The 19,605-nt window shown below is 34.9% G+C and overlaps 1 protein-coding gene across 7 annotated transcripts in view; it reads left to right on the top strand.

The window, feature by feature from the left end:
* AFTPH (aftiphilin) overlaps positions 1-19,605 on the top strand; it is a 67,650-nt gene that overhangs the window by 41,573 nt on the left and 6,472 nt on the right. For 3 of the 7 annotated variants that reach the window (XM_058683920.1, XM_058683919.1, XM_058683921.1), the window contains 6 exons: positions 1,598-1,724; positions 2,128-2,184; positions 5,845-5,967; positions 12,237-12,297; positions 13,816-13,899; positions 17,789-17,912. In XM_058683920.1, coding sequence (XP_058539903.1) covers positions 1,598-1,724; positions 2,128-2,184; positions 5,845-5,967; positions 12,237-12,297; positions 13,816-13,899; positions 17,789-17,912 — 576 coding nt within the window. The remainder of the gene's footprint in view (positions 1-1,597; positions 1,725-2,127; positions 2,185-5,844; positions 5,968-12,236; positions 12,298-13,815; positions 13,900-17,788; positions 17,913-19,605) is intronic. The other 4 variants (XM_058683922.1, XR_009248581.1, XM_058683923.1 and 1 more) reach the window with 4 other exon arrangements.

Genomic DNA, 19,605 nt, shown 5'->3' with positions numbered 1-19,605 from the left:
TTCTGAAATTTCACAATGAAGTATCTTGATATGAGTCTTTATTAGTTGGACTGAACACTAGGTATATGACCTTTCAATCTGGAGGCTTCTGTCCTTCAGTATTGGGCAGTTCTCTTGAATTGACAATTACCAATATAATACCAATACAGTTACTTTCCCTCCATTGTTTTCTTTCTGGAACTCCTATTAATTATTAGATGTTAGAGGAGCTAGATGGATTATCTAATTTTAATTTCAAAGTTATTATACTGGACTCTTGCATCTCATTACTCCACCTCTGAACATATTCTCTCCCTCTACAAGTCCCTCCTTCATCCCTCTTTGTGACCTCAAAGTTTGTGGTGCAAAGTTTTAGTTATCTCTTAATTTTTTTTAAATATGGAGATTATGATTTGCTTCTTGGTTTTTGGGGGGTGATTTCTGAGAACGGGACAAAAAGGTTTATGCTTTACCATCTTAAAACTGTTTAGATGTGTTATTTAAAAATACGCTAGTTGTACAGATAGTTCATACTCTTAGACCCAGAAATCTCTCCAAGAGATTCATTTTGGGAAATAACACAACTCTACAACAAAATACACTGTAAAATACAGGAAGATAATTTGCCTTACTAACAATAGGAGATGAACAGTGAAAATAACTTATTTAAACTATAAGGTTGTGGTCAAATAATGATGCATGTGTCTAACAGAATGTTACATGACCATTGGAAAAGGTATACATGTAGATGAGGAAATGCTTAAAATCTGAAAAAAGAATACAAAATTATGTATTTGCTGTAATTGCAGTTATGTGTTTGTGGATCAAGACTCAAAGAGAAAGCATATTAAATAGCTATAGTAATATGGTGGAATGCTGAATGATTTCTTTCCTCCTCTTAAATATTAAATATTTTTGTTTTAAGGGGTGCCCGGTTGGCTCAGTCAGTTAAGCGTCTGACTTCCGCTCATGATGTCATAGTTTGTGAGTTTGAGCCCCATGTCAGGCACTGTGCTGACAGCTCACAGCCTGGAGCCGGCTTTAGATTCTCTGTCTCCCTCTCCCTCTGCCCCTCTCCTGCTCGTGCTCTCTCAAAAATAAATAAACGTTAAAAAAAAAAAAAAAAAAAGTTTGGTGCTCCTGGGTGGCTCAGTCAGTTAAGCATCAGACTTCAGCTCAAGTCATGATCTCACAGTTTGTGAGTTAAAGCCCCATGTCGGGCTCTGTGCTGACAGCTCAGAGCCTGGAGCTGGCTTCGGATTCTGTGTCTCCCTTTCTCTCTGCTCCTCCCCCACTTGTGCTCTCTGTCTTTCAAAAATAAATAAATGTTAAAAAAAAAAACATAAAATTAAAAAAAATTTTTTACAATTGAAAAAACATACAGGCTAAATTTTGGTTGATTACTGACATATTGTTTCAAATGAGTTTAGCTTAGCTACTAGCTACTTTAATGACTATAAGTGGTGGCCGTTGATTTTATTCAGAAAATAGCTGTATACTCATGTTAAACACAAGATTAACTGGAATGTATAATATTTCACAGTCACATTAAAACTAGGATTCATGGTGAAAGCTATTGAGTAACCCATTGTTGATGGCTTCATCATGACCTTTGCAGGGAACTGCTGGATGTGTGGACCGAGCTACAGGACATCCACGATGCACATGGCTTGAGATATCAGTGGGGTGGCTCCCATAGCAACAAGAAGCTTTTGTGCTCCTTGGGAATAGACACCCGAAACATTGTGAGTTTTGTTAGTACCTTGGAAAATCCGTTAGTGGACCTATGGGTGTTTTTAAATTCTGTTACACTTTTGTTCAAGCTGTGATAAGCTAGTTCCTCAGAAAAATAAATGTTAGTTGGCTTAAATGCTCATGTATTTTGAATATGCCAGCTCTTAAACATAAATGCATCTAAATTTTTCTCCAGTCAATATTTCTTACTTTTAGAAAAGGTTGTTTGTAATGTTTTTCATTAACTATAAAATAAAGGAATTGTAGTAACAGATCCAAAATACAAGCCCATATGGGCAACTTAACAATTTCTTCTATTTATATTTCACAATGTATGCAATAACATGTTAACTGTTTCGGTGTATGACATCTCATTCTCTGAATATACATTCTTTTTCTCTAACACACGTGTAGCTCTTCACGGGTAACAAGAAGCAGCCTGTTATAGTGCCCATGTATGCAGCAGGATTGGTAAGTACAAAATGTCCCTGTACCTATTTATCATTGCTGCATTCATTCTATAAAATTATCTTACGTGGCATGATGTGGAAAGTATATTTTAAGGGGTGTTTAGTGTGGGAACATTAAGGGAATAAGTATTAATATCCTTTTTCATCTCATCCCTTCAAGTCTTGATTTAAGGACATCTTGCTGTATTAATTAAAGACACTGTTTTGTTTTAGATTGAACATTATCTTTATCCTAGTAATATAGTGCTCATAACTCTTTGTAAAATGTACCTTTAGAGGTCTTGCTTTTTCTTCTTTCCTTTTTGTTTTTCTTCCTAAATTTGCTTTTAAAAAGTGGAAGCTGAAGTATTTGAAGGCGTAGATAGCATTTGTTGTAACCCAGTTGTGATCAGTTTTGAATCATGCATTGAAGCTATGGATGGATGTGTCTAAAACCTTGGGAATACCAAATGATAGTAATTGAAAATGGGCCAGGACCCATAATCGGTTCTCGGTCTTTCCATTAATTTTTTAAATATGTTGAATTTTGTTTTTTCAGATATGCCAGGTAGTCCAGGATAACTGAGGAATTTTCTTTCTGTACCTTCTCAAGACTCAGTCACACTTTGAAGTTTGATGTGTTTGTGTTTTTTGGTGTGTCTTTGAGTTATTGGTGAATTAAATTCTTTCACCAATAACTTTTGAAAACAAGGAAAAATGTTTAAGAAAGAAAAATATAGCTTGGTATGGAATTTATACAACCTTATGTGCATGCAAAAATGAATTTGCTGTGAAATTTGACCTTTTTTAATCTACAAAACTTTTCCATGAATAAGGCCTAATTATTGATTTGAATTGGAATGTTTTACTTCGTTTTGTTTTTGTAGTTTTGTGGAATTAGACAAAAACCTGTGCTTGAATCTTTTTATCAGTTTCTCTCCTTTACAAATGTAACTTGCCTTGTATTTTCAAAACACCTTGATTATCCCTATACTGTTTGCTGTTGTGGGTAAATACAATCCAGGACATACTCTAACCTTTGGTTATTTGCATTTCTTTTTTCCTCAAGGAGTAGCATTCTAGAGGTGGTTGGTGTTACTGTCACATACTGAGGTAGAAACTATGAATTTAATTTGTAGGAGTTTTCATTCAGCACATTGGGGGCGGTAACCTACTTAATCCTTATGTGTAGGCTCAGGCATGAGCCAGTTCTTTAAATTTTGTGAGGAATTAGGGATATTCTTGCTTTATTTTTCTGCCTTAATTACAATCTTTATTAGCAATAACGCTACCATTTTTATAAGCTTTTAATACCAAAGCTGATTTAGTGAATACATCTCTCCTCCTCCATCTTTATGATGCCTTATGTTTAGAAACATTCTTTTTCATATCTGGTTTCAGATTTTAATTATACCTGAATTTTTCCCCTGGTGCTTTACACAGATAAGGTGTTCAGTATCTTTTGGTCTCATTGGAAGCAATAGTACCTTAAGTGGTCAGTTAAGTCACTGGTTCTCAGACCTTAATATGCATCAGAATTGGGGCACCTGGGTGGCTCTGTCGGTTGAGCATCCAACTTCAGGGTGGGTATAATCTCACAGTTTGTGAGTTTGAGCCATGCATCGGGCTCGCTGCTGTCAGTGCAGAGCCTGAGCCCACTTTGGATCCTCAGCCCAAGGATGTGTTTGTGTTTTTGGATTCCTTCAGATCCTCTGCCCCCCTCTCTTTCTGCCCCTCCCCTGCTCTCACTCTCTCAAAAATAAAACATTAAAAAAATACTTTATAAAAAACATGCATCAGAATTGCTTGGAAGATGTGTTAAAACAATGCTGGGCACCACTGAGTTTCTTATTCAGTAGGGGTGGGGTTACGTATCTGACGAGTTCCCAGGTGATGCAAAAACTACTGATTGGGGACCACTTTGAGGACCACTGATTTAAGTGATAGTTGACATTAGAAAAGTTGGCTAAGGTTGGTAATTGTTTGCTGAATGCATGGTCTCTTTACGTAAGGGCACACTAGAAAGTGTGCAGAATGTATATGGTGATGAGTCAGACCACGAATTTATTTTCATTCAAGCTTTGGAGGAAAGCCTTTTATAAAATATCATCGTTAAGAATGGAATTTGTGTGGGGCACTTGGGTGGTTAGCATCTGACTCTTAATTTCGGCTCAGGTCATGAATTCATGGTTCTCAGGATTGAGCCCTTGGTGGGGCTCTGCTCTGACAGCATGGAACCTGCTTGGGATATATATTCATATTCATATTCATTCTCTCTCTCTCTCTCTCTCTCTCTCACACACACAAAATAAACTTAAAAAAAAAAAAAAAGATTGCATCTATAAATTGCTTTAGCATGTACCCTATCTTTTTTTAAGTTTATTTTGAGAAAGCGTGAGAGAGAACGAGCAGGAGAGTGTCAGAGAAGAGAGGTGGGGAGAGAGAATCCCAAGCAGGCTCTGCACTGTCAGCTCAGAGGGCAGCACAGGGCTCAAACTCAGGAACCGTGAGATCATGAGTCTCTCAAGAGTCAGACACTTAACCACCTAAGCCACCCAGGTGCCCCAGCATATACCCTGTTACACGAAAAGAGGAGAGATTGTCCTGAAAACTTGTTTTTAGAAATTTACAGATTCTTATAAAAAAAGAGGGGGGGGGTTGGATTTTACAGATTCTAGCCTTACAAAGCTGTCTTAGCAGTTTTGATATTTTTCCCCCAGTAAAGGGGGACTTTTGTGTGGTCTGGTTGATAAATATTAAGAGTTTATCAAGTGTTATTTTAAAATGTGTTAAAACTTTTTGGCAGGCCATTAACCTGGATGATTACCCATTATTAGTAGTGTTTGGTAGAGTATTGATGCAAACTGCTGATTTTTTTTTTCCTTCTTTATTTCTACCTCCATCCTCAGTGCCTTCGTTTCTTACTCAAAAAGTGTGTTAGATTTTTAACACACGTAGTGGAACATGTAAGGTGTTTTCCCCTCTGAAATGGCTGTTTCTCTACTATGCCAATTCGAGGAACTAAGTATGAAAGCTCCCATCCTCTAGTGGTGATAGGCTCAAATACTAAACATACATTGAAGCATGTAGACCCCATCACATTAGATGATGTGTTTTAGGTGTGCAAAATGGTTCGATTCTAATCTAGCTGCATTTCAGGGACGAGAGAAGCAGAGAACTTCTATGCTGCTCCATCATCTTGGCCCTTCCAAGAGTGCCACTCTCTAGATGGTGTGTTTTAGAATTCTCACTTCTCGAAGCACCACCATGGTGTAATGGGTACAAAGGATGTCCTTTTCTGTTTCAGTGTCTGAAACGTCACAAAAGTGTTGGATTCTTAGGGCCTGCATACTATATACTGTTGTGCTTGCCTCTTCCCCACCCCTGGCATTCCAAATTGCTTATGCTTTTGTATAACAGTGATAACTAGGCACTTTAAAACAAATCTGATTTAAAATACAAGGTCTTGGTTCAAAAGTTTGGATTCCAAAGGTACTATTGTAAAACATTTTCCACTACAGTGCTATAAAATTTTCTCTAAACAAAATTTAACAGTAGTTCCTTTTTGTCTTTAGCACTTTCCAAATGACTTGGGTTTTTACTTTGTGCTACATTGATTTTTCTCATGAAGTTTGAGTTGATTCCTCCCCTTCCCCATTAATGGCTAATATGCCTTTTTCAGGGTATGTTAGAACCCACCAAGGAACCATTGAAACCACTATCTGCTGCAGAAAAAATCGCTTCCATTGGTCAGACAAACACCATGTCACCAGAAATGAACACATGTACATCTGACCAATTTCAGGTAAAAATATCTGTGTATTGATACATTTATGCATGTATACACACATACGTCCAGAGTGTTTCCCTTAAGTATAAATTTTAGTTTAAAATATGTAAAAATTTTGACTTCATGATGGACATGATTTTGAGTACTTATTAACATCCCTTGGAATACAATTAACAAACTATCTTTAATTTTTAAAAAAGGCACACTTGAGCACTAGCTGGTTATGTGTAAGTCCTTTAAACCTATCTAGGCCCTAGTTTCTTTACCTATAAAATGAAGACTTTGTGAAGCAGGCATCTCTAAAAACCCCTTACAGCTTGAACATTGTATGATCATAATTACTGACATACCAATCTGGTAAGTGCTGATTTTCAAAAAAATTGGGAAATGCTACATTGACACCGACTCTTCAAATCTGCTATTGTGTATTTTTCCTGAAACCTGCAAATTTTATTAAGTAATAAAATTAAGTGTTTATTGCATCAAAAACTGTTGTTTTGAGAGTTTGAATAAAAGTTATTTAAGTTGAAAATAATGTGGCCTTTTACAAAACATTCCAGATTCAGAAGAAAAGAAAGCAGTCTTTCTTATCCTTTACCTCCTTGGCATCATTAAGCACAAATTTTTTTCAGTCTACTATAGTTAATATCAGAGCCTTCCCCCTCACTTTTTTATCTGTGGAAAAATTTGCTTACTCCTCCCACATCGTTAGAAACTGAGTGCTGGTTAAACATTTTTTTTTTTTTTTTAGAAGATTAATATTTTTAAGTGAACATTACCATTTCTAAAACATTCTTGCCATGTTTTTTTTGTTTTGTTTTGTTTTTTTTACCTTAAATATCATCTTTTACCTTAAATAACATCTTTGTGTTATATCTAACACAAAAGTGTATTTGGACAGCTTTTCCCAAAGTGTGTGTTTCGTTGAACACTAACCCCCAGAGATGCTCTACTAAAGAAGGGTTCCAGGGGGAAGTAAGTTTGGAAAATTTTTCATACATACCCAATAACCACCCTTGAAGATTCTCAACACACATATTAAGGTCTCTGGAGTATCCTGCAGTAAATAACCCTATTTAATTTTAATTATTTCTTAAATTTACTTGGCCACAGGGACCAAGGGAAAAGGAGTCATATAACACCCATTGAACTAGAATTTTGAAGAATATACTGTAGAAAACAGTAACATAAAGTCCTACCCTTTCAGCTGTGTTTCAAGGAACATCTGATATTATGGCTGTGTACCACTGTGGTTTATACTTAGCATAGCTTAAACATCCCTTTGAAGCCACTTCATTACTACCACTGAAATAGTGGGCAAGGAGGCCTGAAACATAAAATGCCTGGCCTTATTGATGGTTGGCAACAGGCAAAGTGGTTTGGGCAAATTTGTCTCCGTAGGTAGAATCTGTCCTTAGTTCTCTTCCTTTAATTGTCCTTACGTTGTTTTCTGGCTCTTAGCTTCCTTCTCAGGCCTGCCCTACATAAGCAGATCCCAAAATTACTTCTCCCATAGCACATTCCCACTTCTGCCTTAAGGCAACATTTTTATTCCTACAGTGTGAGGTATTAGGAAACTAACTTGAACTACCTGGTTCAGACTACGTGGCACATTTACTGAAAATGAAGCCATTCTTACTTGAGGCCACTTGTTGCTCGTTTTGCCTGCTGCCTCCTCCTCTTCTCCATCCAGCCACTTCTCTGTGTTGCACCCCATAAACTATTGCTTATTTTATGAGAGTTAGCTGTCACTTGTCATTTTTGCCCCTAGTTGGTTTAGTTGATCTTACATATTATATTCTAGTCACCCCTCATACTTACCATCTTTCTTGGAGAATTCAATTATAAATGAATATAAGTCTTAGACGACTTAATAAAAAACATGTATGTTAATTTAATGGAACTTTTAATGGAAACTAAAGTGTATTAATTTAATGGAGGTTAATCAGGGCTCCATGATAGGTGTTTAGCTGCTGCTGTGTCTATACATATGCATACACCCATATATATATTTATAATCCAAGGACTGCTGTCCCCCTTTCTAGTCAAGTATAGAAGTTCTCAGCAGCATTTAAGCACATCTAACTTCTTTGCTAGAAGATGGAACTTGGTCTCTTGCTAATTATGTAAAAAAAAACAAACAAAAAACTCTTTTTAATCACATGCTTTTACTGTTTAGTGCATACATCTCTTTATTTAAAAAATACACATAAATATTAAGTACCTTTTTTGGGGTTTGTGATCCTCATTAGCTTAAGTTTTTAGGCTTTTTGGGAGCCAATGAAAATATCATCTCCCAATCGAAGTTGTTCAAATTTCTTTTTTTTTTTTTTTTTTTTAATGCTTATTTTTGAGAGAGATGGAGACACAATCTGAAGCAGGCTGTAGGCTCTGAGCTGTCAGCACAGAGCCCAGTGTGGGGCTCAAACCCACGAACCATGAGATCATGACCTGAGCTGAAGTCAGATGCTTAACCGACTGAGCCATCCAGTTGCCCCTCAAATTTGTTTCTGAATCAAGCCTGAATTAAGCCTCTGTAGGCCTTCATTCTACATGAAGCATGTCAGCATACAGACACTCAAACTGAAGACTTCATACACGTATCAGAAGGCACCTCAGCACACCTTCTTCACTAAATTATATGATCTTTGCTTGGCTCCATACTCCTGAATATTTTAAATATTTTAGAAACATCTAAAGTACATTGTAAGATTCTCTTTATATAAAACAATATTTCTTACCAATATTGTCTGGCAGGCAGTGTGTGTGTTATTTTTACTTTACATTTTGGCCATGCTGTAATACTGTTACATCTTTCCACTAGTCATGATATCCAGAGGAAACAGCCATAGCCTTTAGTACTAGAAGTTCAACAAAATGTGTCAGGAAAGATCTGTTTAATACTTTTTTTTTTTTTTTTTTGGTCAACTATACACCATACCTTCCTTTTATGTTTTTTTATTGGCATCACTAACAGTGACTTCCAAACTTACCAACATTGTATAATTCTCATTACGACTGCCTGCTTTCTGATCTGGCTCAATCTGGGTACCCATTGGATTTTTATTGTTTCTTCCAAATTAGTTTATACCATTGTATCTCTTGTTTAGGAGGTTAATGACTTATTTAACAACTGTTCCTGGTGTTTTTTTCTAGGATACTTTTACCTGAAAAAAACAGCTTGTGGGCAAAAGGCAATAATGATACTTTTGTTGTTTTGTTTTTTTTTTTAAATCTTTATTCAGTGAATGTCAAGGTCACATCATTCATGGTGCCATTACTAATTCCCCTATTACTTAGCAAGATCAGTACATTAACCACACTTTATCCACTGCTAATTTGAGTCAGCTCTCTGGCTAGCAGTTATCTAGCTAGTCACTACTAGAAAATTTCCTCTTAGGCTTCTGGATGTGGCTATTTCATTTATGAATTAGAATTTTATTTTTTTAATATTTTTTAAGTTTATTTTTTAAGAGAGAGTACAAACAGGGGAGGGGCGAGAGAGAAGGAAAGAGAATCCCAAGCAGGCTGTGCACTGTCAGCACAGAGCCCAATATGGGGCTTGAACTCATGAACTGCGAGATCAAGAGTCAGACGCTTAACCGACTGAGCCATCCAGGTGCACTGTGAATCAGAATTTTAAAGTTAGAAGAAAGAAAAAAAAAATTGTGTAGCACTGTGCTCTTTTTACATTAAGAGAATATATTTGGAAAGGCTAAATGATATACCCAAAATCATACATCAGTGGTACAGCTGGGACTAGAACCCAAGTCTCTGGTTTCTAGTTCCTATTGTTTTTTTTTTTTTTTTGGGGGGGGGGGGTGGCGGGGGGGTTGCTCTTTTTTTCTTAATCAGTATTCTTTGTCTTTATTAACAAATGACATCCATCTACATAGAAAATCCCAATGAATTTATAAAAACATAGTAATACCAATAAGTGAATTTAGCAAAATTTCAGGCTGTAAGATCAATATATAGAAATGAACTATATTTCTATATATACTAAAAACAAGTGATTAGGAACAGAAATAAAAAAAACATGCTATTACCAAAGCAACAAAACCATGAAATAAGGATAAATCTAAAGGTACTTAATTTTTTTTGTTTAATTTGAAGTTTTTACTTAAGTTCCATTTAGTTAACATATAATGTTTTTGCTCTTTTTATTATTACCTTTCTTAGTGTTTAGTGTCTAGAGTAATCATACCTCATTGCTTAAGTTTGTTTTAAAATGCTTCATTCAGTGCTTTCTCTTTAAGAAGTCTTCCTTGGCAATGCCATTAGTTAGCTTATAATTGCCAACGTGTCCTGTTTTACTTCTGTCTTATTTCCACTAAATGTTGAGCCATGTTTTAGCACCTCATTGTTATAATATTGGCTGTGTCTTCAAAATGACCTATATCTGGATGAGAATCTAAAATGCCTAGCAAATCATTGAAATATTTCTAAGCAACCGGTTACTTGACATCATTTAGATAAAACATGTTGATGAAAGAGCTTTGCTCCATTTAACCAGAAATTTTGTTATTGCATAAACTTGAGTATTGTCCATCCAGTCACTATTCAATAGGACTAAAGGTTTCAATGATCTCTAAGTAAAATAATAGTTGAATCTGTTGGAATACTTACAGCTTTTTGATGGTTTCTGAGATCAGCTAAAGATCTTTTCTAAATGTTTCACTCTTGCAGGTAGGTTATAAACTAGATTTTCACCAGCATTATTAATTTTATTTGAAAGAATTAAAGATTCACAAGAAGTTGCAAAGATAGTATAGAGGAGATGCTTTGTACCCTTCACCAGTTTCTCCCCCTAATTACATCTTACTAATTATAGTATAATATCAAAACCAGGAATGACTTGATTTCAATGTGTGTGTATAGTTCTATGCCATTTTATCACATGGATAGATACGTGTAACCACCACTGCAATCAAGATACAAAACTCTTCTGTCACCATAAAGAATTCTTTAATAGCCCTCCCCACCGCCAACTATCCCTAACCCCTGGCAACTACTAATATTAGCATTTTGCTTTGTTTATACCTCCCTCCTAAATCTCCAGACCTGCTTTAGGGAAGACTAAATGCTTATAGTAACATGCTTATCATCGGTATCCCAATTATCAAGACAATTGTATTATAATATCATGGAATTAGACTTTCAAAAATAACCAATTCATGCTCCTTTCCTACAGGGAACAAGTCTTTACACAGAAAAAAAAAAAATGAGTATAAAGTTGTAATAATATCTACCTTACAATAAAGCATAGTGGTAAGCACTACCAAAAAAAAGAGACAGCAACATGTTGGTATCAAGAGTCTTCTAGAACACAGGTTATTTCAGTAACTGTTGTCAATACCACCCCAAAAATAAAAGAAGAAAGAAAACTAAGAATCCCAATTTTTTCTTGTTAAGACTATTCTTAAAGCAATGATCATTTTTAAAATATTTTGTACCACCTTCCATCTCACATGTACTATTTGCTCAATTTATGTGTTTGACAATTAACAAAATCTTAAAACCTAGAATATGCAAACGAGCTCTGAGTATACTTTTAAGTACATTATTTTTAAAATTAAATTCTGATACTGATTATAAGTGATTTCTAAGTTAGAGAAGTTGATTTAATTTTTTTTTATTTTAAACGTAGTTCCTATTTACTGGCCCATAATTTTCTTTGTAGTTTGGGCAATTGTAAAGAACCAGAGCTCTTGGACTCTAAACTTTCTCATTTTATATATAAAGAGACCAGTTAAATTAAACCACACGTGATCATACAACTAGTTAATTAGCAGTTACTCGGTCTTGGATAATGCAAATCTCCTCCTTTTCAGTATGGTACCTTCTCTATTGCATTAGACCATCTACTGAGAAATTTTAAGTGGCCAGTCATTTAATATTAAGTAGATCACTCCAGTGAAAAAAGTCAGTGATTTTTTTTTAATATTTGTATTATAATCTAGCCAGTAGTTTTCAACTGTAACTTGAGAACAGATTGAAATCTTGACATAGAATCAGTCCATAAGTATGTTTGAAAATATAAAAGTAATTCCATTTCTCAGTTTTTCTTAATATCAATAAGCTCTACTGTTTGTCAGTTTTTCAATTTGTTTGTGTTCATGTTTTTAGATAATCTTCCGAAACTGTAAATTATCCCAGTTTTGTCTTTAGGTTCTTCATTGCCTAATGATCTTGCTATAATAGTTTTTTGTTTTGTTTTAAGGATTCTTTACGTTGCTACAGCCTGTACTGATTAATTTTGATTTTTTGGTTTTCAACTCTAGGAGTCTCTACCACCCGTCCAGTTTGACTGGAGTAGCAGTGGCCTTACTAACCCTTTAGATGGTACGTCTCTCCGTAGAGCCTCTAGCACCAGAGCTAGAGTTAAGAAAGCTACAAAGTTCAGACAAACTTCTCTCTGCTGATTTCCTTTTTTGTTTGAACATAACTTCTTATTCTTATCTTTGGAAATTCAGGCTTTCTTTCTGAATAGTAATTGCTCAAAAAACAAAAAAACAGCTGTTACTGTTATTAACAGTATTATTAATGTCCAAATTCAGATAGCAGTAGCTAGGTAAAATTTTGATTTCTTTATCTTACGTAAAAAGCTTCTTTATTTTTTACAATATCTAAGTAGTTTAAATGATATTTTAGGTAGGACCAGTTCACTTGAAATCTGTTTCTGTAGTTTTAATTTGTGGAATTTTCTTGGATGCAAAGTCTTGTGGCTAGAGGCTGCTTAAAAAAAGCACAAAGCACAATTATATAACCAAAAACAATGTGCAAATAGATCCATATTTATTGACTCAAAGTAGTTTTCAGATTTAATAATATTTTATAGAGCACTTATTATGCAAATGGAAAATGAATGATTTTCATGATCTTTTTCTAAAATTTATCTCAACGTACTAGTAGGTAGTTGTAGAAATAATTGGTTTCTCTCATGGCTTTAAGAGAAAATCCTAAAAAAGGAATAACTTATTCTAGTAATGTGGGTCTTTCAAATGCTACTTTTCCAGTGTGTTGACACCACAAATTTTAATTGGATCTTAAGATACAATTACCCTTATTCCTTACACTTCATAAGTTATTTGAGCCATTGTCTAATACACCTGTCACTCTATCAGCTTTACCTTAGACTGGGGGTCCTAGGACATGGAAAGCATCCAATTGAATACAGTGCTGAAGGAAAGCCTGGATGCACCTTTTGCTGTTGTCTGGTGTCTTATTCAGTCAAATCATCATGCTTTTTATTAACAAACAACTTCTTTAAAAATGTATACTATTTCTGATTACTGTTTCAGAGTTAAAGGGGAACAGTACAGCTTGAGGTTGCACATCAGGGTAGGGCAGTTATGACATTCCTTCTTAATTTAGACCAAGTTAATGTATTGGTGTGTGTCCTGAAACTGACAACTTTGTCACTTTTTAAAAATCATTAATTAGAAACCAACATTACTAACATGGAAGATTGATTTGGGCATGTACAGTGACTTAATGTTGGGTTGAGATTAAAGTATTGTTTCCCTTTAACGGGTACACTTTCCCCTTGGTCTTTCTGGTATGGCTTCGAGTTTTGATTGAAAGAACTGAACTCCTAACTAAAACCTTACTAAGTGTTAAATTATTTACTTTGTACATGAGAAAATGTACATTGGATTAAACTGTTACTTTAGAAATGTCCTTAGTAATGAAAAACTAATACTGTACACATTGTTTTAATGTTGATTTTAAAATGTGTAATGACTACTAATTATAACCTGCATGTTCAAGTGTGTGTCTTACCCCTTTTTACACATAACCCCTCCTCCCTTGGCTTACCTTCTGTGTGGCTGCCCACCAACACGGTCACTGAATTTCAAGCTAGTGGAGGTTCCACTCTTCTGAACCTTGATTTCTTTGGGCCCGTGGATGACAGTAGCTCTAGCAGCAGCACCACAATCCCAGGTCAGCAGAGTGTTCAAACCACAATTCTAGTTTAATTACTAAAAAGCATGACCACACCACGTGACTTTCCTATAAACAAGGAAACGAGTAGATTGTATTCTCTCTAATATCTTTCTGATACTTTTCTTTTATCTGTCTATTGTTATTTCCTAGTATCTGATTATAACAACTGACTTCTGTGAAATGTGTCTTAAAGAAAGCTTTCTAAGTGTAATATTCAGAGCTGAAAGTAATTTCTAGGAGTAAAATGGCCCTAATGTCCTTAGTTAAAAGCGGGGTTTGTGGGGTTTTTTTTTTTCCTGTAAATGGAAAATGTGATATTTTATATGCTTATTTTTACAAGCATATTCTATAAAGCCATTTGAGAAAATACAGGTTTAGAGATATAAGAATATTTTAGTATACAAAGATGACTTTACGTTGTAGTGCCTGTGATAATAGAACCTTTACAAGTTCTAGCATTCAGTTAGTTGTTTATTACTGCTAAGTGTATAATTAGATTCCAAAATGTTAGTCTAGCACTTAGTTATATATAGGTCCCACATAGAACTATTCTGTAGTTTTCATGTAGCTCTTACATAGAAAGTATTCTGTTAGTTTTCCATGAAGAAAAAAATGTTACAGAAGCTAATAGTAGAAAATAACTGCTATGAGATATTAAAAGCTAGAAATTAAAACTTACTGGAGTGCCTGTTAAATTAATGTTCAGCCCTGCGAAGTTCAGTTTATTGACCAAAGGACTAATGTACTTTGTCATTTTCTAACTGAATAAAAGATTAAAATATAATGGCATTTTTATGTTTACATTTTATTCAATATAATTTTAATGAGTCCCTGTCATCCCACCTTGTGATCTGGTAATCATGCCCATTGATCACCAGACAGCTGTTGGGGTGCTATATAGATGCTGATGCCCAGAATGCATAGCGAGGATCCCTCTCCATCCCCACTAGCAGTCAGTTACACAGCCAGCCTGTGTCCTGAGAATTTGCTGGTTTTGTTCTATTCCACTTGAATATACCACCCTCTTCCAGCAGTTTAGGAACCATGGTGGGAAATGGGGGAGACCATACAAGTCAGATAAGGGTGAGCCTGGAAGCCAGAACATCCTTCTCCAAAATCTGGTTATGGAAAACTGATCCTACTGTAAGGAAGTTCTAAGGCCATTTGGTAGAATGACTGGATTTCTCAAACCTAAGCCCCTGGTTATCATTTTCGTTTTTCTGAGATTTTGTAAGCATATGAAAAACCAATCTGTGTCTGGTTTTGACTTCCAAATGATATTTTACTGTTTACTCAAGTTACTTCTAAATACATTTGAGCTATCAAATGACCTGGGTGAGCCTAATTAGCTGTTTTTAATACTTAATTGGGGGAAGAAAAGACAACCAAAAACTTGTGTATCAGTTTCCTCATTACTGTGTTCCTAAGAATGAAATACCAAGCTCCCATTTTTAATTTGCTCTCAGATTTGTTTTGTCATGAACCATACTGTAATTTACATGAGGTCGCTATTTTTGGACACCTAAAACCTGGTTTAAACTTAATTCTTCGTTACATTTCAAACTCAGTTGAAAACCATTCATAACACAAATAATCTCACCATATAAAGAAGTACAGAAATCACCTGATAACCAGGCTCAGTATACACAACTTTGAGAAGAGCAAGTGGTTTCAGAAGCTTAGAGCTGTAATAGAAGTGAAATTAGCATGCTCAAATGCAGTCCTCATTACTTTGGAACCTTTTAAATAATTTTGTTCCATATTTTCATTAGTATGCTCTAGCTGCTGTGTAAACTTGATTACTATAAATTTGCTTTGGCTTCTTTTTATTGCTATTGGGTTTTGTTAAAACTTACCATCAAGCTACAGGTATCAGCACCTTTCTCAGTATTCCATTTCACCACTTGCTTGCACTTTTTCTGACTTGTTTCTGGGAAAGTCATTTTGTCTTACTTAGCTTGCGATTATTTAATTATTTTGTGTGTGAGAATTAGGAGGTTGGCATAGAACTTGGTTGGCTAGCTTTATAGTTATTTATACTATGCCTCATTAAGGTTCTGTAAAGTAAAAAAAGGAGAAAACAAAAAAAACAAGCAAACTCTTCCATTAAAAAAATTACTCCAATTTTTAGTGTAGAATAGTTATCTTGTTTTTGAAAAATACATAGTCCTGGTACTTTTCCTTTTTTTTTTTTTTTTTGTGATGGTCATTGTTTTGGGCTGGGGCGGTGGGTGTTATCTGTCTGTCTCTCTCTCTCTCTCTCTCTCTCTCTCTCTCTTTTTTATTTCCCACTTTATTCTTTGACAGCCAAATGGCCAGTATTTTATAAACCCAACCAAATTTTTACTACCACTTTCCTGTTGCCAGTCGAAATGCAGTTGTTTACTCTGCATTATATATTAGACATCAGCTTAAATTTTGTGGTTACTTGGAATCCAACCTTTCACAGTGGAGGAAGGAGGTACTTTGGGTTCATTTGGTCCCTTACAGGCATCTACAATTATTTAGATTTTAATTGAAACCTACATACTTCTAGAAATACTAATAAAAGGCCTTGTTAAGTATATTTTGGAACTGTACCTTAATGAAATATTAAGAACTTGGGAGAGTCAACAAACATTTTCTATAGCCTTCCTCCCTTATTGGACATAACTGTGGAAGCTGCTTTTGCTTGTTTGATTTCTGTAAACATCTGAGATCTGTTTTTACATCTGCTAGTCATCTGCAAAGGTGGTTAATAGAAGGCAGTTCCTGATTTTTTTTTTCTTACCCTTAAAATATCTTAAAAGGAGGAAACTTACAACATCAGTATTTATGTAACTTTATCTGCTGATCTTCAGAACTTTTTAGGAATAATAAGTAAAAATTGATGAAACTGTAAGATATTCTTCCTTACAATCTGCTTTTCTCTTATTCTGAAACTACTAAACTTTTTATCTCCAGTAACTTGCTGGTACCAAAGAGAGTATAGGATTAATAGGTTTTTTATTTGAGTCTTTATTATCCAACATTTAGCCTGAATCAAAAATATCTAATTGTTCTTTTCAGTGTTTTTATAGTCATTGTTATTTAATATAAATCTATATTCAAGGGAAATATAAAAATATATGTGCATATTTTAGTGAAGTCAGATGGAGAATTTTTATAGACTTTTATAATCTCTCTGACCTCATCTTTATTTTGAATTATTTAAACAAGATCAGATATGAGACCATAGAAATATAATTAACCCTTGAGACAGTTTTCATTTTGTCTAAAAGTTGTGCTTTTATTATATTTTTCTGGGAATATTAACCCTCCTTCTTACCTGAAGAAAAAACAATGTGGTATATAATTTATCATTAGTAATAATTTGATGCTTTGAGTAATGCTTCATGTCCTCATGGTCAGAATATATTTAACTGAGTCATTTACCATGTTTGAGACTTCCTGTTAGCTTCCAAATCTTTTGGTGAGGAGTAAAGTAATGGAGAATAGATGGTTGGAGAGGGAGAGGGAAGTTCCAAAATGAGGCTAATCAGTACATTTGAACATTGAAATGTCATGTAACAAACGTGAACTCTATGAAACATGGATAACTTTTATCGCTAACTAATCTAAAATTGAGGGAGTTTTCCATAGCAGATAGAAATTTTAGAAATAATTGCGTGATAGCCACTACCTAAATGTTAGATTAAGGCTAAAGTACTTTCCTACTTCATAAAAACTCTGAAACATGGAATCTCTAATGTAAAAAATAAACTCAATACTACAGTAGTCTAAAGATGTGCTATGCTTGGAAAAGACTCAGATGTTTACAGAATAATTGCCTTTTGCATCTTGGACTGTAGCTAATTGAGTAACCTATTGCAGCTTGCCATCACTGACTATCATTTTATACTATAAGGTGTGGATCCAGAGTTGTATGAGTTAACAACTTCTAAGCTGGAAATCTCCACCTCAAGCCTCAAAGTGACTGATGCATTTGCAAGACTCATGTCCACAGTAGAGAAGACAAGCACATCTACCAGGTAAACAGCTAGGGTTCATTACACCCTATTTTGAATTCTGTGTTTAACAAAACTGCCTAAATGGGAAAGCGAATAAGTTGACAGTATTTCAATATTAAATGTGTATTAAAATTCGTGTTGTATTTATAAAAATCAATAGATGCCTAATTCCAGAAAACAGTTATCAAGCTATGTTTAATATGAACTTTATTAGAGCAGAGCTATTTCATAAGAGCCTGGAAAGGGCTGACAGATATGTTTTTCTCTTTTTTATTCCACCCTCCAAACTTCAGAGAGGAGAATTCTAATTAAGTACTGAGACCATAAGCCATTGTAGAAATAGTCCCTCTTTCTCTTCATAACCATTGAGATGATCGTCTGTGGGAACCCACTTTCACACTCCCAGAGTCATTTAGGTTCATCTTTTGAGTCCTGGCTTAAGATGGAGTAGGGGATGCTACTATTTTATTTTCTTCATTTTTCCTGATATGCAGCACCTCTGATTTGGGATGTGAAGGCTTGCTTTGCCAGGCTTTCTGGGAGGCCAGGGGCGTGGCCTTTAGAAAAGCAGTTCTCTCTTGGTGTTGGAACCAGATAGAAGGATTGTCACTTGGGCCTTGTGTTTAGGATTCAGGAAATCTTTAGGTTTACACAATTTAGCGCTGGAATAATAAGCCATTGCTTCGACATGTGAGCCGTAAGAATAGGCCAGTTCCTAATAAGAAGTAGTCATTGCGAACCAGGAAATCACTACTGCAAGAGCAAATTCTGGTTGATAGGCATACTGACTCTGCTGTCCCAAATCCATTCTTCATCAGCATCTTCAAGTGGAAATCTTCTATCTGTTAGCTGCCCACTTTGGCAGAAGTATTATAACCCTTAGTCCTAAATAAAAACGTTCCTCTTGTCAGGTTCAGATTTATCTTTTGAATCAGTTCTTCTATAGAAAAGCATCCGTTTAAAAAGCCTTTTTGGGGGGTTCTTGGGTGGCTCAGTCTGTTAAGCATCTGACTCTTGATTTCAGCTCAGGTCATGATCTCAAGGTCATGAGATTCAGCCTTGCATCAGGCTCCCCACCCAGCATGGAGATTCTCTCTGTCTGTCTCCTTCTCTCTACTGCTTACTCTAAAAAAAAAAAAAAAAAAAAAAAAAAAAAAAAAAAAAAAAAAAAAAAAAAAAAATATATATATATATATATATATATATATATACACACACACACATCTATATATAGGTATATATATACACATATGGGTGCGTGTGTATATATATATCTCCTTTTTTTCTTGTGAATAATAAATGCTTACCTGTCTTAAAACTTTGGCTTGAGTTTATCACATTGCCTTTCAAACTGTATTTTGTGCTTAAATATCCATTCATTCAATAGATATTTTTTATTACTGATATTTATAATTATATAAGAGCATTATTGTAATTGTGGATACCCTTAGCTTTTCCCTAAAATAAACTTACAGCATGCACGCACGTTTCCTTTCATCCACAGATTTTCTCTATTCTCATTGTTCCTATTTCTTTGTAGTAATGCCTCCTGACACTGTTAAAGCCTCCTGTTAAGTGAACCTACTTGTAAATGAAGCCTCTCTGGATTCTTTTTGCTTGCTTCCTAATTTTTTCTTTTCTCAAAGCATATTTACAAGTCAAAATTCTTCTCATACAAATCTCGTCCATTATTTCTTCTATATATGTTAGCCAA

This window comes from Neofelis nebulosa, chromosome 9 (assembly GCF_028018385.1).
Source record: "Neofelis nebulosa isolate mNeoNeb1 chromosome 9, mNeoNeb1.pri, whole genome shotgun sequence".
NCBI classification, from domain to species: domain Eukaryota; kingdom Metazoa; phylum Chordata; class Mammalia; order Carnivora; family Felidae; genus Neofelis; species Neofelis nebulosa.
Note: the sequence above shows the minus strand (reverse complement) of the source record. Positions and strands in the feature narration are given on the sequence as shown.